The sequence below is a fragment of the Colletotrichum scovillei genome (genome assembly GCF_011075155.1).
Source record: "Colletotrichum scovillei strain TJNH1 chromosome Unknown Contig00006, whole genome shotgun sequence".
NCBI lineage: Eukaryota > Fungi > Ascomycota > Sordariomycetes > Glomerellales > Glomerellaceae > Colletotrichum > Colletotrichum scovillei.
In genome coordinates, this window is record NW_023336264.1 from 4293792 (window position 1) to 4320961 (window position 27170).

General features: G+C 54.5%; 6 protein-coding genes across 6 annotated transcripts; 2 read left to right on the forward strand and 4 right to left on the reverse strand.

Moving 5' to 3' along the window:
* Positions 1–463: 463 nt before the first annotated feature.
* Positions 464–2224, reverse strand: HER10_EVM0010005 (exosome component EXOSC1/CSL4). Its single transcript, XM_035479475.1, has 2 exons — positions 1510–2224; positions 464–1445 (listed from the first exon to the last, which is right to left on the reverse strand). The coding sequence occupies exons 1-2, from the start codon at positions 1972–1974 to the stop codon at positions 1275–1277; spliced, it is 636 nt and encodes a 211-aa protein (XP_035333185.1). The 5' UTR covers positions 1975–2224; the 3' UTR covers positions 464–1274.
* A 202-nt stretch (positions 2225–2426) lies between these two features.
* HER10_EVM0012963 (C-8 sterol isomerase) lies at positions 2427–3547 on the forward strand. The gene is made up of 2 exons (XM_035482337.1): positions 2427–2909; positions 2976–3547. Exons 1-2 carry the CDS (start codon positions 2621–2623, stop codon positions 3338–3340), a joined length of 654 nt encoding a protein of 217 aa, XP_035333568.1. The 5' UTR covers positions 2427–2620; the 3' UTR covers positions 3341–3547.
* Positions 3548–5232: 1685 nt separating this feature from the next.
* Positions 5233–7336, forward strand: HER10_EVM0005899 (POT family protein; the record flags this gene model as incomplete). The annotated part of the gene is made up of 5 exons (XM_035475501.1): positions 5233–5485; positions 5590–5899; positions 5954–6463; positions 6514–6581; positions 6645–7336. 5 exons carry the CDS (start codon positions 5233–5235, stop codon positions 7334–7336), a joined length of 1833 nt encoding a protein of 610 aa, XP_035332694.1.
* Positions 7337–12282: 4946 nt separating this feature from the next.
* HER10_EVM0005484 (NmrA-like family protein) lies at positions 12283–16798 on the reverse strand. The gene has a single exon (XM_035475099.1). It carries the CDS (start codon positions 14304–14306, stop codon positions 12849–12851), a length of 1458 nt encoding a protein of 485 aa, XP_035332635.1. The 5' UTR covers positions 14307–16798; the 3' UTR covers positions 12283–12848.
* A 3134-nt stretch (positions 16799–19932) lies between these two features.
* On the reverse strand, positions 19933–24458 carry HER10_EVM0004557 (fungal specific transcription factor domain-containing protein). Its single transcript, XM_035482959.1, has 5 exons — positions 23655–24458; positions 23335–23542; positions 23235–23266; positions 21774–23181; positions 19933–21720 (listed from the first exon to the last, which is right to left on the reverse strand). Exons 1-5 carry the CDS (start codon positions 24171–24173, stop codon positions 21296–21298), a joined length of 2592 nt encoding a protein of 863 aa, XP_035332513.1. The 5' UTR covers positions 24174–24458; the 3' UTR covers positions 19933–21295.
* A 278-nt stretch (positions 24459–24736) lies between these two features.
* On the reverse strand, positions 24737–26803 carry HER10_EVM0003878 (uncharacterized protein). The gene is made up of 8 exons (XM_035473540.1): positions 26087–26803; positions 25679–25883; positions 25612–25621; positions 25501–25553; positions 25320–25447; positions 25241–25261; positions 25113–25178; positions 24737–25058 (listed from the first exon to the last, which is right to left on the reverse strand). The coding sequence occupies exons 1-8, from the start codon at positions 26321–26323 to the stop codon at positions 24975–24977; spliced, it is 804 nt and encodes a 267-aa protein (XP_035332441.1). The 5' UTR covers positions 26324–26803; the 3' UTR covers positions 24737–24974.
* Positions 26804–27170: the final 367 nt, after the last annotated feature.

Below are 27170 nucleotides of genomic sequence, written 5' to 3' on the forward strand. Positions count from 1 at the left end.
CCCACATGCCACCTTAGCCACCAGACTTACGTGACACCACACACACCTGCCCTTTTCTTTCCATGCCGTTTCCTTCCACGAATAAATTGACGACGCGAACGGTAACTGCGCCTCCTTGCTTTCGTGGGAATTCGGGGGTGGTAACGATGATTGGGGAGGAACGGTGGACCGGGGTCCTTCAGTGTCCCAAACGGGCGGGTCCTAACAAAACGGCGTCGGGCGATTGGGCGAAGAAACCCAATTTGGGCTTTACCTAGGTACTCCGTACGGGGGCCGACACTGCTCCACCCCATTTTCTGTTCCAGCACTCTCCTTGCGGTTGAAAGACTCATGAACCGAGATGGCAGGGAGAGACGGGAACGGTTGTACGACTGTTGCTTGAGCCTTAATTTGCTGCCATTTCTTTTACATTCTCTTCTATTTGCGGGCCGCAACCGTTTTGATTAAACAAAGTCATGTTTCTTCCTCCTGGTCCAAATTGACTGATTGCTTAAATTAATGCCAATTGCGGAATGTCCGTTCATGTCCATGCCCCAACGAGAACGGAACGACAGGTTACACTTGGGAATTTGGTGACATCCTAATCATGTAGGTGTCATGATTGACGACTATAGAGTGTAGACGACCATTTCCTGGCAATTCCTCCCCCTTCGCTCGTCCTTTGTCTCTGGCGCCCAATTTCCGTTCCCTTTTGACAACTCTTGATCGTCCCCTTGCATGAACAAGGCTCCCACATCGGACTGCCCATCAATCAGTCCTTTGACCTCGCCATGTCCCGTGCTGAGTCGTTGCAGTGTATCCGCACACAAAGGGCACTCTGCCGACCATGCAACCCTTCCAAACGGCCACTGCATCGTTGGTTGGCAGTGGAGCTCATGCTTTCATCTCTCGTCAACAATTCATGCACTGCTGCTGACGGCAGCTGTTGCTGATGCTGACGCTACCAGGAAGGATAGTAAAAGGCCGTAATTCTTGGTTTGCTGCGCTGGTGCACCGGCCAAGTCGGCCCTCGGATTCGGTCCAGAACTCTGAAACTGCTCAAAAAGCTCGCTGTCATGTCGTCATGCTGGCCCTCTCGTTTCGAAACGCCGTGAGAGCACTTCCCTGCCGAGCGAGGAGGGGGTACGAACAGCCATCAGCCCTCAGCCTCGTTCGCGAGGCGGTGCAGAATACTCTGCAACCTCAAGCGTCTGAGCGTATCCAGCTGCAAAGCTCTCCACAGCTTGACCTGCACATCGTGAAAAGGCAGGCAAGTAGATGAGAAAACGCGCCAATCAGTTTGGCTTGGCTACCTTGCGCGGCTCTCCGATGCCGGTCTCCGGGTCCTTGTACTCCTTCCAGCTGACCGGCACCATGTCGTTGCCAGCCTCGCTGGTGGCCATGATGACTCCCAGCTCATTGGCAGCGGTGGAGAGGTAGTAGTTTGCCTGGTCTCCTAGAGAAATCTAACATATCAAGTTAGCTACCCATCACAAGTCACATTTCAATGTCTTGCCAAAGGCCACTCACCACCTGTGCCCGCACCACGTCACCAGGCTTGAAGCTTTCATAAATCTTGACTTTGTCCTTCTCCGTCGCTCTCACGTCTTGAGAGCGAATGACACCCTGCCACTCCGTCTGCAGCACCGTGTCGCCAACCTGCTGGATCGTGACAATAGCCTGCTTCGGCATCAACCGCACGACGCGGCAGAGCACCATGTTGCCCACGTCTGGAAGCACCTCGCGCTTCTTGTTGGCGCCCTTGCGTGCCACGGAGATGGTCGCCAGCTCCTCGGGCGACAGCGGTGTGATGCGGTTGAGGCGCTTCGTAAGGCCGGCCGGGGCCTTGGCCGATGCTGTGACGGTCACATCGCCGAGCAGGGAGGCGACGACATTACCGTTGTAGACATGTGTTCCTGGACCGGCGGCGAACCGCGTGATAGGGCCGAGAACCTTGCCCGGCACGGCGGTCTGGGGAGTCTCAACCGCGGCCATGATGATGAGATCTTGAGGTGGATGATGACGTGTGAGAGCTAGCTGTGGTCGGAGCTCTTGTTCGTTCCTGTTGTCACACTTGAGTGAGTATGCGTGTGTATGTGACTGCTGAAAGTGAGATGTCTGATATGATTTGACCCCAGTCGCGAATTTCCCTTCGGCTCCGTATGTGAGGCTGGAGTATCAAAGTCCGTTCCGTTTGCTCGGTGGTTGAGATTGCACTTGTCAGAAACCCGAAAGTCCGATTTTTTTCTCAGTGAATTGCCCAGTCGACGGCCCCGCCATCCCGGATAGCTGCAGCTAAGCAGCAAAAAACCCATGGCCAGCCCCACCATCAAAGCTCCGTCAGGCCACTGGCAACTTGAGCTTCCGGGGCGGTGGCGCATGGCAGAAAGGGCAAAATGCAGGGTCCTGCCAATCTCTCAACCAAAAACAATAAGCGATGCGACAACGGGCACTGCAGCTCAACGAAGCCCTTCTTAAACCCATCTCGCCGGTGCTCCCGTCGCAAAACACCTTTCCCGTGTGCGCCCTCTCCGTTCTCCTCCACCGTACACAAGTCCGTCAATTGGACCACTACATTCCTTCCCCTTTCTTTGCACTTTGGTAACCCAAGTCTTACTCCAGACTTTTCGCGCAAATCACAATGCCGTCTCTCGGGCGCCTGTTTACACTGGCGCTGTGGATCGGTCTCCTGACCCCCATCTACATGTTCCTCGAGAAGAACTTGGAAAAGTTCTACATCTTTGACCACGAGCACCTACACGACCTCTCCAAGCGCGCCATCGCCACCCATGGAAACGATACGCGCTCCGTCGTCAACTACATTGTGACCGAGCTCAACGGCCTGCACCCCACCAACGTCAACCTCGACGAGGAATGGGTTTTTAACAACGCTGGTGGTGCCATGGGCGCCATGTACATCATTCACGCCAGTGAGTCTCCTCCTCTCCAACAATCTAAAGATAATGGATGGCAGTCTACTAACAAAAACCCACCAGGCATCACCGAGTACCTCATCGTCTTCGGCACCGCCATCGGAACCGAGGGCCACTCGGGCCGTCACACCGCCGACGACTACTTCAACATCCTCTACGGCACCCAGCTCGCCTACGTCCCCGGCAAGTACGAGCCCGAGGTCTACCCCCAGGGCACCGTCCACCACCTGCACCGCGGCGACGTCAAGCAGTACAAGATGGACGAGGGCTGCTTCGCGCTCGAGTACGCCCGCGGCTGGATCCCGCCCATGCTCTTCTTTGGCTTCGCCGACGGCCTGTCCAGCACCCTCGACTTCCCCACCCTGTGGACGACGACCCGTATCACCGGTCGCGAGATGATTTCCAACCTGCTCAAGGGCAAGTTCTAGAAAGAAGACAACGTCTAGGTATGGGGAGGGCTTCTTGGAAGGTCTCAGTCATGGGCGTAAAGTAGGATGGTTCAAGAGATGGAAATCTTTGGACCTAGTGATGGAGCGCGTATAGAGTGGTTTTTTCTGCTGCTCTCTTCTTGCATATCCTATTCGGCCGTTCCGAACGTTCATATAGACATTTAATAATACCGAGCAGCAAGGCCGCTTCTTTCATCAAGACAATTCCATCTCCTTGTTCAAAAAGAATTGCCGCTACGTTTGTATCCATATGCGCCGTCGGTTGAGATACTTTGTTTGCAAGTGAGAGACATGCATCAATTGCGCGAACCAATGACTATCATTCTCCTGCGCATCTCTGAGGATGAATCTGCGTGTGAGACATCCTTGTCTTGCTAGGTAGCTAAACAGACGGAGCGTGAGACCAAGAATTTTCCGAGCAAACGTCTCCGAGCTTTTCTCATCCACCCGGACATTCCGATATCTGCCCCCTGAGCCATCCGCATCAGAGAAGTGCCAATTCCCCAATGTAACGCGACTCCACATATACGGCCCCCGTTCCTGCCGAGCCGGAGTTAGCGCCGGCGCCGGCCCAGAGTGGAGCCGCCTGGAAAACGTCAATGATGACCTCTTCTTCTTTTGGATAGCGAAACGTTGAACAGAGGGCGTGAGATTGTCGCCTGATGACACGCTTCCAATCGTTGCCATTTCTCGTATGATGCATCTTTTCCCTGAGTCGGAACAAAATACGCGCACCGTATGGTCACTTAACCTAGGCGTCTGACGGCCACATTGTCCGCTGATAGGCCGCCAGTGACTCGGGGTACTGCGCAATCTCTGGCTCCCAAATTCTTTACTACGATTAGAGCTCGGGCTATGCAGTTGGAGGTTCTACTGCCGGCGTCATTCGAAAGGCGATGGAGACAGGATACGCCGTGTCTAAGCTTCCGGGCAAATTTCCCTTTACTGGTGGGGAGAATGTGTGAGGTGAATCAAATTATAACCCATCCCGCCCGGTGGATATTCCTATAGTCGCGAGTTCACACCATCTCACGTATTATGAGCCAACGAGTACGCCTGCAAGTTGTATGACATGAAGAGCGGGCATTGTAGCAGACCGGCGCAGAACAGTCATCGCGTAGTTGTCGTCGACGAAGCACTGGCACTTGGGATGGCCCGGTTTGGCCACACCCGACCATTCGGGTGATTGCCGATTCGGAGGTCACTAGACTTGACGCCTAAAGATATCCTTTTCTCGAATGTTTAGGTGTCAAGTCTAATCGACCGTACAGCTAAAGCACGTCTCAGGGTTTGGTATGTTGAATGATTCGCAGCCGAAGACAACGATAATCACGTACATATATCAAGATCAATCAGCTTGATTACTAAAACAACTATAATACTATTCTTTCTTGACACATTTCCTACAGTAGATACGCAAAGGAGAAGACGCGCGCGAAGGTTCAACATCCGCCAATCTGGTTTCCATCTCGTCTGTACTTCTCTTACACTTGCCCCCTGAGCTCAGGCCTGCTCGCCCCAAGTCCGCTGCCGCTCCGTGTAGTGTTTCCTTCCCCCTCCCCCACGATCTGCTACGAGCCCGTCCGTTCTTTCTTGGTTTTATCATAGCCTGAGTATCCCTGCTTGTTCGCCTTCTACCTTATCAAGAGCCAATCCTTACCATTCTTTCCCCAAGATAACGAGGGTCCCTTCCCGTCTTGATCCCTGTGTCCTTCACGGCTCCTTCAATCGTGTTTCACGTATCGGACCGGAAGAGCCAAGACCATAAATGCGGAAGGCCACCCAACGTCTTCTTATCTCTCCGTACGACTACTCTCCTGTGACGATCACAGCTTCTACGTCTGATTTGACATCAGAGAAACCAAAACACGATGCCAGCTGGGGATACTATTGAACAGTCCCTCTCTGAGTCTCAGCTTAGAGAGGGTTCATACGACATGAAGTACTATGAAGACGTATCTCTCGACGAGAAGAGGGGTATCCAGCCGCGGCCAGATGCGCCGACCGACGAAGAGTTGCAGACTCTGAGGAGAGTTTCGGACCACATTCCCTTCAAGCTCTTCACCATCGCCTTTGTCGAGCTGTGCGAGCGCTTCTCGTACTACGGCTCCGTTATTGTCGTGAGTAGACTCGAGTTCTCCGCTTTACGGAAGAAACTAACATTGAAAGTGTATGTTTTGCGAACAAGTGAAGGTCATACCGGTCCGAGGAATACTGACCGACCCCAGTCACCAACTTCATCCAACAACCTCTCCCAGCAGGCTCGACGACCGGCGCCGCACCCAATGGCCAACCCGGTGCGCTTGGTATGGGCCAGCAGGCGTCAACGGGCATCACGACCTTTAACCAATTCTGGCAGTACTTCATGCCCTTATTCGGTGCCTGGGTCGCCGACAAGTACTGGGGGCGGTACAAGACCATCTGCATCTCCATCGCTGTTGACCTCGTAGGCCACTTGATTCTTATCACCGCCGCTATCCCACCCGTAATCACCAAGCCAGCCGGAAACTCGCTATCGGCACTGCTCGTAGGCATGATGTAAGTGGTATTCTGGCTGCCGTTCCGGATCACCATCGAGCTAACTCTAGCTAGAACGATTGGTTTTGCCACGGGAGGTTTCAAACCCAACGTCAGTCCCTTAATCGCGGAGCAGCTCGAGATTGATCACTTAACCGTACGAACGCTCCCGACAGGGGAGAAGGTCATTGTCGACCCTGCCATCACCATCAACAGGGTCTACAACTGGTTCTACATGTTCATCAACATTGGCGCTCTGGTCGGCCAGATCTCCATGGTCTACGCCGAGAAGTACGTCGGTTTCTGGCTGAGCTTCACGCTGCCGACCTGCATGTTAGCGCTGTGCCCCCTGGTCATGTGGTGGGGAAAGGGTAGATATCGCGATCAGCCCCCGACGGGCTCGGTTCTGGGACCGGCTCTGCGGACGTTTCTCTTTGCTCAGAAGGGTAGATGGTCGATTAACCCTGTCAAGACTTGGAGGAACATGCATGACGGGACCTTCTGGGAGAGGGTCAAGCCTTCTAACTTCTCCGATGCGACTCGGCCAAAGTGGATGACCTTTGACGACGCCTGGGTCGAAGAGTTGTAAGTATTGCTTCGGCGCACTTGGGATGACTCGTTACTAACCTCTGCAGGCGTCGCGGTTTCGCAGCTTGTGCCGTCTTTTCATGGTATCCCATCTACTGGCTCTCGTACAATCAATGTAAGCCTCAAATCTTGCCCTCCCTCCATTCGTAGGTTATCACCCTCATCTAACCCCAACAAGTGAACAACAATCTAGTCTCCCAAGCCGCCACGATGCAGCTCAACGGCCTTCCCAACGACATCCTCTCCAATCTCGACCCCATAGCCCTCATTCTCTTCATCCCGCTTTGCGACCTAGTGCTCTATCCGACCCTCCGCAAGCTCAGGATTCCCTTCACGCCCATCAAGAAGATCGCTTTTGGCTTCTTCACCGGCGCCATGGCCATGGTCTGGGCCTGCGTGCTGCAGTACTACATCTACAAGCGCTCCGCCTGCGGCCAGTTCGCCTCGGGTACCCTACCCAACGGCGACCCCTGCCCTCCCGTCGACATTCTCGTCTGGGCCCAGACAGGTGCCTACGTGCTCATCGCCCTATCCGAGATCTTTGCCAGCATCACCAGCCTCGAGTACGCTTTCAGCAAGGCGCCCAAAAACATGCGGTCCATGGTCCAGGCTGTGGCGCTCTTCATGTCGGCCATCTCCGCGGCGCTAGGGCAGGCTTTCACGCCGTTGAGTACTGACCCGTATCTGGTATGGAACTACGGCATCGTGGCTGTGCTGGCTGGCGTGGCGGGTGTGATCTTCTGGTTCCAGTTCAGGGATTTGGATAAGGAGGAGGATGCGATGAACGAGTTGCCCGAGGGTCGTATTGGGCAGGGTGTTGCTACTGCTACTGAAATGTCACGGATGGATAACAGTGGGAAGAAGGACTGAGACTTGGAGTGTTGGACTATGACTACAAGAATTGCAATCAGAATTGATGAGTTGGTTTTGTTGTATTCTTTTCGACTCTAGACTTTAGCGAAGATGAGTTTCAAAAAGTGAATTTTGCATCTATGTGTGAAACATCCGGCTCTGCTTGATGGCATTCGGGCGACAAGGCTCCGAGAACGATTGTGGACTGGCGATGAAGACCCCTTACGCCTACAGCGACCGTCGATCAGGTGCCAAGATAAGCTGCCAGTCCCCTCTGATCGTCACTGTTTTTGTTATGACCTGTCTCGCCGTGCTTTTTCGGGTACGTTCGTGAACGAATATCCTTAAAGACCTGAGTAGACAAAGTACTCAGTTCGAAAGATAAAGATGTAAGTACTTGGAAAAGCACTGAGCCAACTTCACTTAGAGGAGTCATGTATTACAGCTAATAGGGATGCAATCAAGTGCGAAGTGTCCAGCTTCCAGCCACAACAATACTTGGCTGCCGCCGAGCCTGGCGGGATGGCCCTGGTCGTGATATAAGTACCGTGAAGACAAACGTCTTCCAGGTACTTGGTTTAATCCAAGAGAACATAAGCTGCGTGTAAGTGGCTATTTCTGCTATGATCAAGGTAACGCGAGCAAGCCACCGGAGGGACTTGGCTTATCAGGGGTAATCTAAAGCTTGAGTCGAGCAAGCTGATAAGGATGTGAAATCTCTATCCACCCAGCCCTGGCCACCGTCAGCTCCTTTGCACGCCTAGAAATATGCTCTCGGCTTCTCACCCAAGAAAAAGTAATCTACTGAGTCTTGTGGTAAGACTCTGCGAGTGTTTATGTTGGCTAATGCGTATCAGAGGGTGCGAATAGCCCACGCCCTGCTGGGTGTCGACACCCCACGAGCTTAAGACGAAGGCCTGCATTTCATTCCTCGTCCACCACGCTTTGAAACGCAGCTTCTAGAGCTCTTTGGGCTGGAATGGCAGGGTTTAGTACTGTGCTATGTTGAAATGAGAGCCAGAACGCATTGCTGGGCGATGTGTGAGCGTGGAAGCACACAACAGCCGCCGTGACGAGCGTTACTCTCCCATCAACCAAATTTTTAGAGAAAATGAGAAAAAGTGCCCACAGAGACCCTTCTTGAAGGGTTGAAGTAAAGAAAGGGCTCATTTGGGTTGTGAAAAGTGGCTCTTATTAACCTTCTGGTGGGCGTCTCGAGTGAAATTCGAGAAGAACCAACACACCAGTTAGCTCTTCTTCGTATGCAATATCGTCATCAGGTGGCACTTTGAAGAGTCTCCTATCACGTACGGATACATCAGAGAAGCAAGAGTTTCATTTGTGAAGCTGACCACACACAACTTGCGCCCGCGTGTTTTGACAGCGATCGCAAGCCCAGTGGCAGTCGAATACAGGTGCGATTTGGCTATCATACCACCTTTCTGCTGATAAATTACAGTCTATCTGTATATTTGGGGGACCAGATTGATAGCCTGGGCGAGCTTATGAAACAGAGGTGAGGAGACTGCGTGGGCAGGTACTCTCTGGTCATCCCAGGCCAATTCATAGCGAAAAGACAACCTACAGATGCCAGATGCTGGTAAGCAATAAATAGGAGAGTCTTAAGGATAGATATTGAAGAGAAATGGTTCACGATTGGGAATTCTGAGCCAGGTGCCGGCTTAGCTGTCGATAGGCGACGGCGAAGAACACATTGACTGGATGATCTGACTTCAGCAAATCTACGGAGATCCCACCCCGGAGTCCCCATTGTGCATCTTCATGATAGCAGGAAACAGGACGGGTCTTTGCTGGGCCATGATAAGGAATTGCGGTCAGATCCCCCGGATAAGGGGTATCGGGCAACGCAGCGCGGCGGTGGGCGTCACTTTGTGCCGTTGAGTGATCGGGAGCTAGGGACGGGCCTGAGGAATAGCCTATGCCGATGAGACGATCGCTCATGAGAGAGGAACGCCGAGATGGAAGCTATTCTTGGGCGACTCTGATGTACCTTGAAGTGTGTCCAGGGGCTGATATTGAGCCTGTGAGCCCACGCCGTCACCAAGGAGCAGCATCCGTAGCTTTGAGTCGCTGTCCGAGGTTGACCAAGCTAATTCCTCGTTGCATCTTCCGATCGTACATAACCAACCGCTACAGTATGCAAACAACGGCGCGCCCATTGGCGAGATGGGATGTCGCTTTCAGCCGACTCGTTGCTTGTAGAGGCAATAGGGCCTGGAGGCAGCGAACAATACCTCACCGAAGACTGCATGAATCTCCCCACACAAGCAGCGTCTCCCAGACATGACCCTGATCTGTATTCCGCGCTTTAGGTTTCGGCTCAAGGTGACAACAGACACACAGCGCCAGGAAGCAAGCGGAGGTGCTGGGGGTCCAGAATCTAAGCTACTAAGCCTTTCTTCTTCTTCTTCACATCATCCGGCCGCGACGCATACACGGAAGTAAATCTGTACTTGGAATTCCAAGCCAACAGAGAAAATGTGCTCCTCCGCGCGGCATACAACGAGACCCGTTGGACCACCAAGCCCATCACGAAGAAAAGACGTAATGAGGCGTCATCAGGTTGCATATGGTCCCAGAACTTCCCGCCGAGAAGAGTTTTATGCTGCATGACGGTCGTGGGGGGGACTCCCACTACCGGAGGTTGTCTGCTGGTTCAGGGGGGTTCACAAGGAGCAGGGGAACACGGGAGCCGTAGTACAAGCAGGGTAATGTGTGGGCAACGAAGAGCTTGAACAAGCAAAGCGGGTTTGTGTTGCTGCAGCCCGTAGAGAGCTGAACTCCGTTTCCTGCAGTACGAACGCGAGAGGTAGAGAGTGAGTCGACGGGAAGGCCCAAACCCTACGGACAGTGAGCGGAATCTATCTTAGAGGGAAAGAGATTTCCGCCCTCCCGATTCTCTTATCTATGCCATCTGAAGGACGCGAGTGCCCGTGCTGATGGGCTCCGGAATTCCGTTCCCGGACACCTGTGATAACGAGAGAAAGCTCTCCTCTTCCACGGTCCAGTCGCTGGATACAAGCAACTACAGGGTGACCCTTAGGCAATGTCAACGTAATAACCCTGTGCTCTCCCACGTGGGGTGATGAACGGTTACCGGCGGCATCTCGGAGAGCGAAGCGTGCTGTGTGTTGCCCTTCTAGAAGGAACGTTAGTTTCTTTTCGAATGCATGACGAGGATCTCTGCTTTAGCTTGAGAAACCTGCAGTAGCACATAAGCCCTGTATCCGCAGGCGAAGGAATGGAAGGTTTTCTCAACTTCTATGGGCCGTTCGTCGGATCTCGGACGGGCGAGGTGGTGTGGGCTTGGTCAGGGGTCAAGCCAGATGAGGCGCGTCGCCTCACCCCCCAAGCCCCAAGGGCCCCGGCCGATAAGGGAAAGATCAAGCGCTGACGGTTACTTTGCGCTTGTTTGTGATACAGCTTGTGAAGGAGAACATGGTGGGTGTGCTATAAGGTAGTAATCGATCGTAGTATCTCTGTTGTAATGTGCACGTACCTGAGAGTTGGTGAGAGAGCCCCTGAACTCGGATACATGATCTATCGCATGGATCCTAGGACCGTGTAATGTCGACTCAAAGATTTGTTCCATCCACCGAGAATAAAAACACGCTGTATTCAACGCTATCACGAATCTAATGGACGGGGCCTTGTCCTTGAGCCATATCGGTATGTACAGGTGACGTACATCACGCATCAGCTTCGTCAGAAAACTGGCCCCTCGTCTACCTATCCAACCCGCATCAGAATCTTCCCAGACTCTCCAGCGTAGCACCAATTTCTGTACCGTTTCTTGGGAGTGAATAGAGGGAGGAAGGGTAAAAAAAGACTTGGCTCTCCTTATCGGATATGGAGTCCGGACACTAGAATGAGAGAAACAGTCCGGACCCTCTCCTATCAATCCCGTCGTATCTATCCGTATATCAAAGCCGGGGCCAATCTCACACTACAACGACCGAGCCCCGAATCGGGAAAGACTGACTCGGGAAGAAGGCTTCTGGAAGGAAAACCCCCCTTGCACACTAACTTTGATCATCCATGAACCGGAATTTCCGCGGGGGGAGCTTCGTCACTTCTTGCCATCACTTACATCACAGGCAAAGGAACCAAAAGCAGCGTTTTCTATCGTGCTACGATATCTAAAGATTATATCTATGTGTCGAAGAATATTCCACCAAGGGCTCTAGAAGCTGGAAAAGCCTTCAATGTAGGGCTGGCACCCTTCAACACCCTGCCTTGCCATCTTATCTCCCACGATCCAGACTTGTTAATCAAACTCCAAGGCCGTCAGAGGGCTCCAATAACCTCACATTCGTACCAACATGAATAAACCGCGAAGAACTTGTTGTATGCAATATCTGATGGATGGACAAAACAGCCCACGTAGAGTACACCGGCCGGTCTTCCCCTCGGTCAAGACCACCTACACCGAACCCCTCCTGTCCCATCCGTGTAAACCTAAACCCAGAACCCATATGAAGTCATCCCATGCATCTCCCGGGGCCCTTGTGCACATCCTCGGCGGGCGGGCGGCGGCGGCAGTGGGCGGCAACGCCAACCACCCCCCCGCGTCAAGGTACCGCCCGCCCGTCGGTGCGTCGGTGTTGCCCGTCTCCCCAACCCCCATGATCCCCAATCCCGCGCGGTGCAGCGGTGCTCACCGAAAAAAGAAGTGTGGGTTCCACGGGGGTCGCGCGTTGTCGACTTTGACTCTTTTTGTAAAGAGCGCGCGCGAGAAAAGGATGGAAAACCCCCACGCTGTAGAACAAGGGGGGGTAATGCTATGATCAGGGGGAGGGAAAAAAGCATGGAGCGAGGAACCGATATCTGTACCTTATAAATGACCTGGGTCGTTCAACCGACGACAAGCGCTCTCATAAATGAGGAAATTCTGCCTTTTAAACTGGTTGAGGCGCCCTCCTACCTACTTCACTCACAGGTTTCCTTCCGTCTCGTCTTCGTAGGCTGCAATGCGGTTTGAAGTTGAACATTGTCTTTATGTATTTTGTGATGAATAGGTACCGTTTGAGGCCTATTGCCCTTCTTCTCTTCTCGAATTCATCCCCCATCGCTTCGTCATGAAGTAAACCAAAAAGCCCAATAACCAGAGAATAATCGCCCGGGAGCTACCTGATGCACAACTAGCTGCCCTTTTTCTTTTGATTTTGTCGACCACGCAACGCCATGCCAGCCCATTTGAATGATATCGAGGAAAAAGAGCCGTCATCGCCATCACATCGACTGGCTCCGCTCAGACAGGTCTCAACTCAACCCCGACTTGGGGGGAGATACGCCACCGCCGGGCAGCAAAGAAAATCGACTCCCCAAACGCACGTTATTTTCCGAACCGTTTTCTTCGTCGTTATTCAACAATCCTCGGCACCTGGACGCCGCCGCATGCAATGTATAAGTCGAATGTGTTTGTGTCGATGACACGTGTAAAGTCGTTCGAGCTCAAGGCCGTCGAAACCAAGTGGTACCGCGTCCCGAACTTCAACGTGTCCCGGGTTCATGCGAGCCATTCCTCCTCGTCTCTCTTCAGGCCTCTCATCGTCAGGCCTTCGTCTTCTTCGTCGGAATACTCCTCCTCTTCCTCCTCATCTTGTTGTTGCACTTCATGATCCCGCTGGTGAACTACTGGCGCAACTTCCTCCTCGGGCGCCTCTTCCTCTTCCTCCAACATCCACGTCAAGCCGTTGGCTTGTTCCTCCAACGGGAAAGCTTCCTGTGCGTATTCTTCCAGACCTCTCGGGCCCTCCCAAAGTGCCATGGACTGAGTAAGGCAGTTTTCTTCCAGCTCAGCATCTCCAAAGTAGGGAGGTTGCTTTTTCGGATCTTCGTGGCCGAGAGAGAAGAGCTTCTCCAGCGCCTCGAGTTGTTGACGGTAGCCATTGGGGATCTTGACCTTGAGCTCGATCGGGCCCCGGATGTACTTGACTGGCCGTCCAACACCTCTCGCAAAAGCCTCACAGGCCTCGCGTGGAGTCAACATCTCCCAAGCCAAGGCGACACGCTTTGTGCGCCACTTGGCGACACCATCCTTGAATATTTGCAGGATGGAGGGACCAACGTCGTGCTCAGCATCCAGCCAAGGCAGCTTCACATCTTCGTGGAATGGGGCTTGCCAAGTGAAGGAACCATCCTGCTGGAGTTCCATGCAGAAGAGCGGGTAGGGCAGCGAGGTGAAGTTGTTGTTGTAAATGCCAGTGTACACAAAGGTGGCAGGCATGCCAATGGAGCGGACGTACTCTTCGACCTGGTGCTTGGCAGCCCAGAGAGGAAGTGATGGCCAATCCGAGCTGTATGCGGCATGATCGGGCATCGTGGAGTAGACATAGTGTTGTACGCCAGCCCTCTTAGCGGCGTCGGCGAGTGCCTTTCCAATCTGGAACTCATCTCCATAGAAGGTGGTGTTGATGAAAGCCAGCTGAGTACCGCGGAAGAGGTCATTGATCAGGTCGTGGTTTACACCAACACCGGAAATGGGGCCGTTGGTTGTCACGTCTCTGTTGTCCGGAGTGGGCTTGTGTCTAGTGTACAACTCGCCGACAAGGACGGTGACATTAGGATTTGAGTTGACTTCGGTGGCTACGACGCCTTCGAGATTCCGCAGCTGAGCGCGGACGTGGTAGCCCACGGCTGTGGCAACTCTGATGAATGATGCAGCCTGACGACCGCTGGCATTGATGACAGCAATCGTCTTGTTCGGGGTGGGCATCGGACGCTTAAAAGGGCGGAAGGTGAGGGAGTTGTTTCTTGAAGAAGACAACGGCGATGCGTCAGAGTATGATGAACGCGAGTGCTTGTGTGTCCTGACGGCGCTGTAGACAGCTGAGTCGCCGTGGTAGTGGTGATTTGAGTGATCCTGCTGTTGGTGTTGCTGCTGTTGCTTGGCGGGTCGGATAGGGATCCCAATCCCGTTGAGTTGGGAAGGCATCAGAGTCACCATCTGAGAAGTCTCGGACATGTACTGCTCTTGCGGGGAAGAGCAGAGGCTTTGGCTGTGCGGCCGGCACAGAGTAGAGGAATTTTTTTGAGTCGAGAGAAAGGGTTGCTGCAAGGGCTTGTCGTCAACCCCGCTATTTCCCCCAGAGAATGCGCTGTAGGGAGGGTGTAAGTGCGGCCTCGGTTTGTGGAGAAGGGCGAAAAAAAAAGAGAGAGGGCGATGTAGTGGTAGGCTGGTTGTCCCGAAAACGGCTTCGTCGATCGTTCAGTCGGATTCGATGGATGGATGGGATTTGTTTTCTTAAAGAGGAGTATCAACCATGACAAACCGATACGTAAAATCCCGCCTCGAACCTATAGCAAGCCAGAGGCCTTATCGCGGAATAGGGGAGGACTGAACGGGCCAAGTGCAGGTCTCTGCGCACGCGACGTCGAGAGAACGCGGAGAGAGGCAGGCGTTCGGAGTAAAGGTGTGGACGGGTGACGGGTGACGTGACGGGGTGCGTTGTCGAAAAAAGGAACAAGAATCAAAATGCGGTCGGTTCCTGAAGCCGTGGACCGGAATGATTCAAGAACCCTGAGGGGTCGGTTGAGGAGAATGGCGAGATACCTTAGATAGCAATCAAACCCGCTATCAAAACAGCGAGCTCCTTATTTTGGTCGATGGCGGGGTTAACCCCAGCAAACAGCCAAAAAGCCAAGATCCAAGAGATGGACACACGCCTGTTCAGGCCAAAGGTCGATCAAAAGATCTGGGGGAATGGACGGATAGCAAACTAGGCTGCGTCCGTCGGCGGAGGCGGCGAGGGGAGAGGTAAGGTATCCCGTCAACAAGGGGGGGGAGGGGTGTGGTAAATGGAAGTGCTAGACTTTTTGTCGATGCTGCTGATAAGGGAAATTTGGCGAGGCGAGGCAAGGACTGCAGGCGAGCAAGATATCTCCAGGATTGTCGTACGCTCTCTCGTATTTACCCCGGGTGTTCCTGAGTAAGTGGCTCGAGGGTTGGGACGTTGGCAGCTGCAGAAGCTGTAAAATGGATAGAGGGGTGTCTAGATGGGATGAGACAGCTCTCAATGGTGTGCGGATAGATTTGTCCCGCGAAGATTGCAGCCAGCGTGGATGATGAGGAGAATGCGTGTGCGAGAGACAAGAGATAAAGCGTGCGAGAGTGATTGTGAGTGACAGAGCGAGTTAGTGAGGATTTGGTGTGTGTGTGCGAGTGTCCCCTGCCGGTCTCAGTCAAGTGAGCAATTGTTCTAAGTCGACTTGCCCACTCAGGAAAGCTCCGGGATGACGGCAGGTGTGCGTGCTTGCTTGCTGTATGTACTTGTCGTCGTTGTCGTCGGGCTATCCACCGATAATCTGCAACCGAATACTCACGGTGCAAGGAGGCCGTCCAATCGGGGTATATACTGGCTGACCGTGCCCCAGTATGCGCGTTGGAGCGTCACCGGTTAGATTGCCTCGTGGGCGCTGGGCTGGTCGTCTGTAAAGAGGCCGGCCTAGGTGGGCAGGTTGGGGGGGGTAGTTCGGCGTGGAGATCCGATGCGAAGCTGGCTGATTTCGGGGTGTGCCTCACCAGCGGTGAATGGTTTGAGCCTGGGGGTTGGGTGGCAGCCAGAAAGGGAGAAAATAAAGAGGTCCACGGTGCAGTGGATAACGGCTGGATCAGATGATGTTCCTTGGGGTCTTGGATGGTGCCGTTTTGTGTCGCGATGGCCTTCTGCTTGTGTCGTTGGGCGGCTCTTTTGCCTACAGAACGACTAGGGCGAATCTGTAGAGTGGTTCGGGTAGAAACAGGATGGGGTTGCCTTATGTGAAGTCGAACCTTAAGGTGCTTGAGACGACCGGAGCAGAAAGTCCAGGCTGTATCCGTACCTGATGCGAAAAAGGTAGGTAAAGTCGGGGCGTTTCTTTCGTTTTCGAGTATGAAAGAGAAAGCCAGGCCAACGATCCAACACTTTGAGAATAAAAGGTTAGGAGGAAGGCAAAGACCAGATGACCTCAGATGGAGGAGTCTCCAAGCTTTTGATACCGGTCCTAGTCAGTCCGTGTGGTGATTTGACCAACTGGAAACGGACAAGGTATGCCGCGATGTTTCTGGGCCGTGCTGGTGGTGCTGGTCCTGGGCCAAGAGACTGGTGATGATGATGGGCGAACAGGAAGACAGGCCGAAGCAGAGTGCATGCAGTTCGACCAGAGGAGTGTAGCCAGTGGGATGGAAGGACGTGCGAGGAAAGAGGGTGAAGAAGAGGCGTAACCGTGGATTCGGTAGATTGATAAGTCAAGAAGCGGAGGGGGAGGGGAATAAGTGTAAGATAAGTATGTATGGATAAGGTACTTCAGGTAGGTATGTATGCGGGTGTGGGAGAAAAGGTGTGTGACGGGAACAACCTAATGCTGTAAGTAAGGAAGAGTGTGTGATATCCAATCTTCTTGGGTGATGGAAAGCAGCAGCAACCGCGAGCGAGGTTCTCAGTGTAGAGTTAGTCGGCAAATGCAGCAGCAGAACAAACACAAACGGGACGGTCAGAGTCAAAAGTAAAATTCCAATACGGAACAAGAATTTGTATTTTTACTGGAGTGGTTTCGGTGGCCAGGGCCAGGCGCGGCAGGACCTTGCGGTTGGCCCTTTTCTGTTAATAATTGAATCTTCGCCGGCGGCCACGAGGTTGAGCACGTTGCGTTTTCTCATTCGAACCTTGATGCAAGCGCAAACAACGGGGCCCCATCGAGCGGAAACACCACACCCAGCCATCAAGCCATCATCCATGGGGCCGGAAGCACGCCCGGATCCCAGAACGTGCCTGGAAAGAGGGGGGGGGGGCCTACTCGCGGAACTGTGAGAACGCAAGAACAAGACGGGATGAGATGAGATGGAAACACTGGGAGTGCGATATGGGGGTTGTGGTTCGAGTAAGTAAGTACTAAGTAGGTAATGAGAGAACTCTGCTTTTAACCACTGATGATGAAGAGCCGGGAAAGCATTACCACGGCCATCGAGTAATGACAGGGTAAGAGGTGTAAAGCGGAAGATGCGAGGGGGAAGTTAAGTGGGATGGGGAAACACCTCAGTATCCGTACCTACTAGGTAGGTAGTAGGTAGGTAGGTTGTATGGATACTTGAGAAAAGATACGCGGCTACCTCAGCCGGTACGGTGTCGAGGTGGGAGCACGTGTACCGCATTACCTTCCCATTCCATCTAGCACGACCTACTTTTGTTACTTTTGTCTCTTTTTCCTTCCACTACTGCGTAGGTAGCCGACTCCAGTCCCTCACCAAACAACTTCCAGGAGCTACGCCGTTGTCTGTACTTTCCAGGGTGTACCGGAACCACGTCTGCTACAGCGCAACCAGTAGCAGGCCGGGATCGATGACTTGGTCACTGAATCGGGCGATGCATCAACGAGACGGGGACTTCTGGAGCCGTACTGGAGCAATTCTCCAAAAGAGGGGCCGCTCTGGACGGGTCCTGGAACGGGACTACGGCGGGCAGGCCCTCAGTCCATTCCGTCTCATCCCTCAGGGCAGGTCTTTGTGTCCATGTCTCATGAGCGGGAAAGAAAACTTGGAAGGCGCAGATGTATCCGTAGTGGACCTGAGGAGAGATTCTGAGAAAGAGAAGGACCTGGAAGAAAGATTACTAGGGCCTCCCCAGTGCCCCATTTGCAGCAATTTTTCTCTTCCCGTGAAGCCTAGCACAGTAGGTTGGCTTTATTATGTAAGAGCATGGCCGCGGTTGGCTCGGGGTTTCGCTTACACAGTTGCTCTTACCTACTGGGAAACTCCTCCAACTTTTTTTTCTCCTCAGACAGTCGGACCTCTCACCATCTGTCCCCAGTCTTTTTTTCTCTTGCGCAATGCTGCGGCTTCAGAAAAATTTTCCTTATCTTTGGCAACTTTATTACCCTTCTCAGTCTAACCTGGAAAGCACCCGCGCCGCAGTCACTCACGGCGGAAATCTATGCAACCAAGCCCTGTAATGCCGCCATTCCATTGTCTCCCAAGGCGTCAAGGACATCAAGAGCGGTCACGATGGAGAGAGTACATGGGTACAATACCTTACAAGTTACTTACAACCTTTGGGGCATCTTATCATCCCTCCATGCTACCCATGGCATAGGTAGGTAGTCGTACGTCGTACGTCGTACGTACGTTTTGCATCAATGCCATATTGAAGTATCAATGTGGCCCTCCGATATGCTCACCGACTACAGTCCACTCTGTACGCCCACTGCCTGTCAAACACGAACCTACCTAGGTACCCTGACGGGCCTGACCTGCCATCACATCATCACATCAGACCGAGACATCCGCCCATGGATATCGGGTGTCTGCGCCTCTCTCCATAAGGTACCGGTCCCTCATGCCTATCTGGACGGACACAAATGCTTGCCCGGCTCGGACCATGGCATCAGATAAGGGCACCTTGATGAGTCCGACTTTGTCGATTCACGGGCCCTATTACGAGCACGGTCGTCCATCACGGGGTCCTTGATTTTAAGCACTACTGCGCCGGTCAGCCCCCGGCGCAAATCAGTGTCTCCACATACTGTCAACTGGCGCGTCGTCAGGTTGGTGATCGGAGTCAATCCCGATGCCACAATACTCTCCGAACCCTGTGCAAACTTTTTCTGGCTCAGAGCTCCACACGACTCGCAAACGTGATCCAAAGAAATCTGCATCATCCACCATCACAGAGCCCACCGCTTCGTTATTACGTCCAAAGCTCGAGCCTTCAGACCATGCCACCACGGATACCAAATGGGCATAACCCTACTTCGTACACATACGTCTGTCCCCAATGCTCGACCAGGTTCTCGCGGTATCTCCCAGAGCCCCCTTCTACGTACGGAGTACAGCATGGCCCCCCTGGCCCGGACGGCTGGGTCCCACTGCTAGCTCCCAGGCAGAAGAATCATCGAATATCGCAATCCTACGCCATGATGGGCAAATTCTACTGCACAACCAGACACCATTCAGGATCTCCCACCCACCACACATGCAGACACTAGCATCTGGGCTCTAGCCTCTAGCCTCACTCTCTGCAGGTCTGAGATTAGCCTCTTCGCTGAGCTACCCGTGCCACGCTCCCACCGGTTACAGCGCTTGCTGCATCACCCGGGTTCGACCTAGCACCGCTTCACAACGCCGCCTATTTTGTCTTTGAGGGCCCTTCATGCACGTCGGCTGCAGAAGCGTCACGTAACCGCCTTCACGGAGGAGCACTCACGTCTAATTCATCTTTGCTCGAGCCTGACGCAGGTAATGCCATTGGTCATGGGATCGTCGTTGTTATCAGCCAATTATGCTGTTGTATGATGCGACATGGACTACGACGGGCGTGGAGGGAAAGGACCAAGGTAAAGGCGCTGTCGCCCGTGTGCTCACATTCAAGTCCACAGAATTCCGGTTCCGATGACGTTCCGACTAATGACATTGGACGTGAGTAGACACCCTCAAAGACCGAAGAATGGCCTAGGCCAAGCCGCAGGATTCAAACGCAACCCAGCGGGGTATCCCTGAAGGCTAACGCGGACTTTGAGGCGGAACCTGCTTCTGCTGAAAGTCTAGACGTGCAGCATTTGTGACCGTTGTCTACTAGAACTTCCGTCATCAACGATCGGATCCAGTGCCTTGGGACGAAGCTCAACTCCCTTCTGAATGCGGTCCGGCAACGAGCCACCGGACATGGCGAGACAATAGGCTGGCGGGCAACAACAAAAGAAGCAGTCAACCTCAACCTAGCTGTCGGAACTCGGGAGGCGCCAGTATCCGTAATCTGATTGACAAAGAGCTGAGACGACAGGTCAAGCACGAGCAAGAATGCGCCAATGACGACCCAGGAATCGCGCAATGCCGACCTTGCTAGCACCGCATTTTCCTCATTACGTACAAATAGAGCCAAGCAAACCTCCCAGACGACCGCCATGCCGTCATCAAGCGAACCAACTGGCGTTCCGTACTGCTCATAAGCCAACGTTTCCCCTCCCTCTCCGAAGTGGGCATCTCCGCGGAGGAGCCTGCCAATCTCCAAATTTGCGCGCCCAAGAAGCTTGTTACTGCGTTCGCGGTCTGGCCGTCTCCAAAGGAACTTGGCTTTTTGCGTAACACACCACAATGAGCCAAGAAAAAGAAGCAGCCATCCAGCATGAGAGCGAGCTCAGCTCAAGGGAAAAGCGCCACTGGGCCCCCAGCTGCTCCAGCCTCCAGATACCTACTGCTACTAATGCAAACAGCCCCCGCTTCGTTGTCGTCAAATCTGCGGGTTTTGCGGGGAAGTTGGCCCATGCCTCGTAGGGCACCGTTGCACGCCAGCTCCCTCGTCGGCAACGTCGCGCCCTTGAATGAAGAGTGTATGGGGACGATGCCGGCGAGACGTACACATGTAGGACCGAAACACGCCCTAGATGGCTCTCGCCGTTGTCGAAGACGACATTGTTGGGATTCCTTACGCACGTCGCCGCCGGCCACTTCCACCGGCCCACCAAATTTACGTTATAGTATTCACCGTGTGTCGACCGCCGAGAGAACCCCTCATCGAGCTTGCAGGGTCCAATTCCCCGGAGGACGGCCGCTCATCGCACACCATCGGTCCAGCCAGATGTTTAGATATTGGCGCGGACCCGAAGGAGAAGGAAAATCCGGGGTCTATTGTGAAATGCTGTCCAACGCCGACCTCGCGTCTATTTTCAAGTCACCTGAGCCGACCTTTTTTTGACATCCCTGCCAGCTAGCCAGATCCATCAGGGCAATAGACTGCTATCCCCCACGGGCCCATCGTGGTTGTGGGCACCGATATCGCGTGTTGGGGAGAGAAAACTTCACGAGGCCCAGTTGGCACCTAAGCGAGCCAGTTACTGTACTAGGGCCGGAGGTATTGGTGGAGGGGCTTTGTGTCCAAGAGGAGGAGCTTCTTTGGGAGGAGCTCGCGGAGCCGCAGCCCCTTATACCCCTTCTGGGTCGGCCAAGCGCGAGGACGATGCTTGTGTGCCCCAGATCAGCTCCGTTCAGCTGCCAAGTCTTCTGATATGTAGGCCTGAGAGCTCGCTGTGCTCATCAGCATGAACGCGGTAGGCCGTGACCTCAGCGTGACTATCCCAAGCTTGGATCCCATGCACCAGACGTAGAGAAATCAAAATCGTCCGGTCCCAGTGTCCGTTCGAACCATGGCTGGGACGCGTCCAGTGACTCGAGACCGACTGGGTCATTGTGAGGCTGGGCCATGATGTTGTCAAAGTATCGCTGCAGATGTCAGTCAGATTGTACGGCTTTGCTTGCTTGGTGAGTGGCGTGAAACGTACCCAGTCCATCTCCTCATTGCCAACCGCCGCCCATCCACGATCGAGCCCAGGTTCACTTGGCCCGAGGCCCGACGTGACAAACTCAAAGGGCTGGAAGCGACTCGTCGTAATCGTAGGGAACGATGTCGAGTCTGTAAGATAGTTAGCAGGTATGCCACTACAGGGGGTATCTTCACAGCCGCACCATTGATTGAAAGACCGTCGAGGAGCTGTTGGTCGTCTTGGGCGGATCGAGCAGCCGATTCCGACCCGTCACTCTGGCGAAGTCCCGACGCCGACGACACCTTTGCGCCCCCGTTCTCTGGGGGAGAATTCGGCGGCGACCCCAGCTTGTTCAGCATCGTTTCCAGGATACCCGCCGTCTTCCTCACCTCGGGCACGCCGCCGGCGATGGCGATCCAGACGGAATACGACCTCTGCAGGAGGTGCAAGAGGTACGCCCTCGTCGGCGGGGGATTCGTCTCCGCCATCCACACGGGCGAAGTCGTCGTCGTCGTCGCCGTCGCGCCGGTCTTGCCGTTGTCCGCGCCACCCCAGAACGGTTCGTGTCCGATAGCGAGGTAGATGATGGTGGCGGCCAGGAGGAAGTCGTGCACGGCGAGCGAGGAGACGAACCAGCCGTTCTGGCTGAGCATGTTGCCTGGCTGGCAGGCGTGCCATATCGTGTTTTGGAAGTCGAGGAGGACGACGGCGCCCTCGAGGCACTGCCGGCGGGAGTAGTCGTGCTCGCGGCGCGGCGCGGGGTCGAGGAGGAAGCGGCGGTGGAGGACGCAGCGGCTCTTGTTGTAGAGCGAGGCGAGGCCGAAGCGCTGGATGATTTGCATGGGCGGCGTGGTGACGCACTCCTGCAGGGGTTTGACCATCATGAACTGCGGCACGGCGCGCCACGAGGCGTTGAGGAGGTCGTCGAGGCGCATCACCTCGGCGTAGGGCGGCGGGGCGAGGAGGTGGGACTGCCGCGCGACCTGGCCGAAGACGAGCATCATGGCGGACTTGTTGATGGGGTAGGTCATCTCCGTGTAGTCCGTCGCGGGTCGGGCCGGCGGGAGCGAGAGGGTGTCCTCGTCGAAGTCCTCGTCGACGAGGTTGCGCGGGAGGCTGCAGTCGGCGTCGATGCCGTTGAGCATGCTGGGGAGGCCCATGTGGAAGGAGACGAGGAGGTCGAGCTGGACGGCCATGTTCCACATGCGGCGGCGCATCTCGCCCTCGTAGGGGGAGATGGCGGTGCCGGCGGCGAGGAGGCGGTCCGGATCGCGGTGGAGGCCCATCTTGAGGAGGAGGCGGAGGCAGACGGAGGAGAGGACGTAGCAGTTCATCTGGGCGGCGCGGGAGATGATGAACTCGGCCTCGACGTAGAGGATGAAGGGCGGGATGGTGGCGATGGTCGGGTGGGTGTAGCGGCCCCAGACGAGGCAGCAGGCGGCGGCGGCGCGGAAGAGCTTGAAGCGGTCCATGGGCGGCTGCGGGGAGTCGACCGAGAGCTCGTGGGGCGCCATGAAGGTCGAGTAGAAGACGCCGAGGGACATGACCATGAAGAGGAGGGCGAGCCAGTGGAGATCGGTGCCGGACGGGTCGGTCCAGAAGTGGGCGTACTAAATATATGTTAGCACGAGTGCTGTTGAGGGGAAAGAGGTTAGAGACTTACTTGTTTTTCAAAAGTTGGTCGATGGACAATATCTGCCGCCTTATCAATACACGCGAAGCCATGGGGTGAAGATCGCGAGAGCCGAGCTGTGGTGTCTTACGTTGTGATGGACTGCGGGAGGAAAAGTACCTCATGATGAGTCTGTCGACAATCTTTTGCTCGGGGAGCAGCTTCAACAGGTCCTCTCTGCTGCGAGGCATGTTCCTCGAGAATAGCATGAGATCCGGGGCCTCGATTTCGTCGGATGGTTCAGGACTCTCGTCGTAGTCGGTCTCCGGCTCCTCAAAGTAGCTCTTCATATCCTCAATCTATCAACCCCCTTAGTAAACCTCTCATCCAGTTCGGATTTCCTTCACGCCTTGAATGTGTCGATGAGGCAGGCTCATAAGGGAGGAAAAGAGAACACAGTAACAAACTTACATCCTCAAGAATAGCCATGAAATGCGTAGCCCCAACATACGTACTCGCCCTACCCCCCTGAACAAGCTGACCCCCAGGCTGCGCGACGCCCTTCTCCTCCTCCACGGCGTCGGCAGCAGCACCAGTAGTCTGCGGTCCTCCTGGTCCCGCTCCCGCGACACCTCCTCCCTCATCCATCATTGTCCTCACCATGCCCTCGAGCCTCTTAAGCCGCGCCGCCATGCCTTTGGCGGGCTTCTGCTTCTCGGGTTTCGGCGCGTAGACGCAGCCTTCCGGGCGGGACTTCTTCAGGCACTGGCCGCACGGCTCGGAGCGGTCGCATTTCAGCTTGGAGGCGCGGCAGGGACCGCAGGAGAGGAGGACGCGGGAGCGTTTTGCGGCGGCTGCTGCTGATGCTGATGCCGAATGGTAGGCGGACGAAGGTCCGGGGCCGGGGGCGGAAGAGTTGGAGGTGGAAGAGGGGTTGCTGCTGCCGCCGGTGCTTGGTCCGGCGGGCGGGGTTGCCTGGTCCGGATTCATTGGAGCTTACGGATAACCCTTGGGTGATTCGCGGAGACCGGACGATTAGAGACTGTAAGCCGTGTCCGATGCCGTGCCCGACGCCGCGTGTGAGTGGGTGTGACGGGAAAGACGGGGGTGGGGCTTTGGAAAGGGGGTGATGCCGTCCGTATTCAGATCCGGAGGTCTAAACTTTATTTGACGTCAATTCCGGAGCCGGATTTTGTTTCGCCTTTGACAACCGCTAACGTTGTTTGTCGTCCTGTGTCAGCGTGTAATTGCGTGTGCATCTAAAAGGGAACCCCGTTTTGGAATGCAGCAGGATGCAAGTCATGTTTGGGTCATTCTCTTGATTCAGAAAAGCGGCCAAAAACCACCTACTAGGCAACTATGAGCTGACGGCTCCATCCGTCGGCCAGTCTCGGGGATACGGCTTGGTTAACCCCGACTATTTAAACAACCACCAAGGTTCCATACCAACAATTACAAAGTGCCAATCCACGATGCACAATGGCTGGGTCGAATTGCATCACGACCCGACCTTTTGAGGGAAAATGCCAACAAAACCCAAAACCCAGATATGCTTTTACTTCTCCTTTGCCGTGCTCCATTTCCAGGGCTCGGCGCGCCACTCGATGCGGCGATCTTCTCGATTTCCACGGTTTTGATATCGCCTTTCCTTGTCGGGAGATTGAGCTAGCACGGCATTCAAGCCCTTTCTTCAGCTTGACAGTCCGATTGTCGTACCGTTCAAGCGACTCAATGTTCTCTCCCGCGCTGTTGGGGTGACCGTGATATCCCTCCTGTATCGTTGATCCAAGCTTAAATCGGGGCATCGGGCAATCTCTCGATGGTGTACTTTCCACGTCCACACTTCATAATAGGAACACCGGGTATGCGACGGAGCTAGAGAGATTGATATCAGCATCGTCGTTCACTTCCGGACAAGGTTGAACATACTCTAGACACAAGACCCTTATCGTTGGTTGCGACGAGATACACTCTGTCTTTGGACACCTTGGACACCTGGGAAACGTTAATCAGTATTTCGACATAGTCATCTGATGATGTAGAATTCGGAGCCTTACGAGGCAGTCATCGGCGTACACCTGAGAGGAAACGTGATTAGCATAGGAAAATCGTGATGGGGCTCGCAGTGGACCTTACTCCTTTGTGTGTGCACTTGTGTCGTTCGAAACGGGGGTCGCGTGCTACTCTGAGAGCAAGGCGGAACTTGGGACCAAGCTTTTCCAACTCGGCCATGACACAGTCGGTCACGATGGGGTGGCAGGTAGCTGGCTCAGACGTCAGTTGGTGCCAACAGAATTCGTGCGGTGCCGTAACCTACCGTAGAGACAGTCCATCATGGTTTCTATTACTGGCAACTTCATCTGAACGGTGCTAGGAGCAGGTTAGTCGACGAGGGCGTGAGGTATACGTTAGACCAGGCTTGTCGTACCGAGAGAAGACTGGAGTATGGTTAGCAACTGCGATTCAGAGGTAGGTAGGGGGCGGCGGGGCCTTACATGAGGTATCGACGAGGACGCCATAGGGAGGCACGAGACTTGAGTTGCTCTCGAAGAACATCTGGGAGGGGACCTGGGGAATCTCCCTGACGATGGTCTCGCCATCTGGACCGCCTCTTTCACGCTTCGCCTTCTGCTCGGCCTCTTCCGCCTTCTTCAGGTTCTCCTTGCGCCGGGCATCGTTCTTGCCGATGACTCGCTTGACCTAGTAGGAACGTACATAGTTAGCAAACTTGTTTGCAAGTGTCAGTGTGAGAGAGACGTCGAGCTTCCAACGCCCGGTGGTAGGTATCGCAATTATCGTGAACCTTCGCTCGGAGAACCAAAATGTTCTTATCGATAAGAATGCCGATATTTTCTTTGCGATGCGCGGGAGGTTTGGCGCAAGATAGGGACGGGCGAACGTACTTCACCAAATTTTCTGGTCTTCTTCTGAACACCCATGGTGTCGGTCTCGTGTGGGCAATCCGGTACAGGTCGTCGTCGTCGTAGTCTTCGAGTGGAGGAGTACTGGCGTCTGCGAGGCTGGACAAGGCTGTTGCGTTGACGTTTTCCTGAGTTTGGTCGCCCGGCGCATGTGGCGGGGCCGAGAGCTGGGAAAAAAGTTTTCGGTGTAGGATGGACGGTGCTCTCGGTGTGCGGCATCCAGATCCCAGGTGAAGATGCTTCCGGTCTGTGCGCTCGGTGAAGACTTTGGCGAGGCCGCGCAGCGTTTGGGAGCAAGGTGGGCCCTGGGGAGGGTGACCCAGAGCAACCGGAATGAGGGGACAATGAGACTCTCAGGGACCGAGGTGGACGAATGGCAGGGGGGTCTCTTCCTCCTCCACGGCTTTCTTCTGTGCCTCTATCCGCTGTCGGGCGTTGTTGCTCTTCTACCTAGCGTTGCAATTTCCTCTCCCACCTCAGGAAAAGCAAATGATCGATCAACGGCGCTCAAACAGCCGGAGGCAAGGTGGGCGTTGCGCTGGAGTCTGGACTGGTAGACTGGTGGTGCCTTGCATCAGCACTTCTGTGCACTGCCCTGCGCATGCATAATAGCAGCCCATTATGATCAGAGACGGGTCTGATACCCGCCGCGCCCATTCAAGAGCTTGCCTTAGTCTGAAGCATCCGGCATGAATTGCGAACTACTGGAGCGCTGGAGGTCTGACGAACGCGAAGACGATGCGAAACAGCAAAGATAGGGGACCACCGGGACTCTAGTGGAGAGGAACGGGGCATCATTCGCATTCCACAGCGAGGCTCGCCATCACTTCACGGCCCATATTTTTTTCCAACGAGTTATGAAGATCTTTGGCCAATATTGGGTAAATGGGTGGGCATCTGCCAGGTACGCTTACACGCTTACCCCGGATGGATGGCTCGTGTTGATGATGGTTGCGACCTGCAGCCACTGTAGCGCATGCTGGGAGCCTGGGAGTGATGATTAGTGGGATCAACCCTCGCCTGTTGGACACCTCAGTTTTCAATACGAGAGCGTGTGGGCATACGA

Coding starts and splice junctions, on each gene's coding strand:
- HER10_EVM0004557 (XM_035482959.1), bottom strand. CDS start 24,173: ATGAATCCGGACCAGGCAACCCCGCCCGCCGGACCAAGCACCGGCGGC. Junction 23,267..23,334: donor CTCCCGCAGTCCATCACAAC/GTAAGACACCAC, acceptor ATAAGGCGGCAG/ATATTGTCCATCGACCAACT. Junction 21,721..21,773: donor CGACGGTCTTTCAATCAATG/GTGCGGCTGTGA, acceptor ACTATCTTACAG/ACTCGACATCGTTCCCTACG.
- HER10_EVM0010005 (XM_035479475.1), bottom strand. CDS start 1,974: ATGGCCGCGGTTGAGACTCCCCAGACCGCCGTGCCGGGCAAGGTTCTC. Junction 1,446..1,509: donor ACGTGGTGCGGGCACAGGTG/GTGAGTGGCCTT, acceptor TTGATATGTTAG/ATTTCTCTAGGAGACCAGGC.
- HER10_EVM0012963 (XM_035482337.1), top strand. CDS start 2,621: ATGCCGTCTCTCGGGCGCCTGTTTACACTGGCGCTGTGGATCGGTCTC. Junction 2,910..2,975: donor CATGTACATCATTCACGCCA/GTGAGTCTCCTC, acceptor AAAACCCACCAG/GCATCACCGAGTACCTCATC.
- HER10_EVM0003878 (XM_035473540.1), bottom strand. CDS start 26,323: ATGCCGCACACCGAGAGCACCGTCCATCCTACACCGAAAACTTTTTTC. Junction 25,448..25,500: donor CATGATGGACTGTCTCTACG/GTAGGTTACGGC, acceptor CGTCTGAGCCAG/CTACCTGCCACCCCATCGTG. Junction 25,179..25,240: donor TGTACGCCGATGACTGCCTC/GTAAGGCTCCGA, acceptor AACGTTTCCCAG/GTGTCCAAGGTGTCCAAAGA.
- HER10_EVM0005484 (XM_035475099.1), bottom strand. CDS start 14,306: ATGTCCGAGACTTCTCAGATGGTGACTCTGATGCCTTCCCAACTCAAC.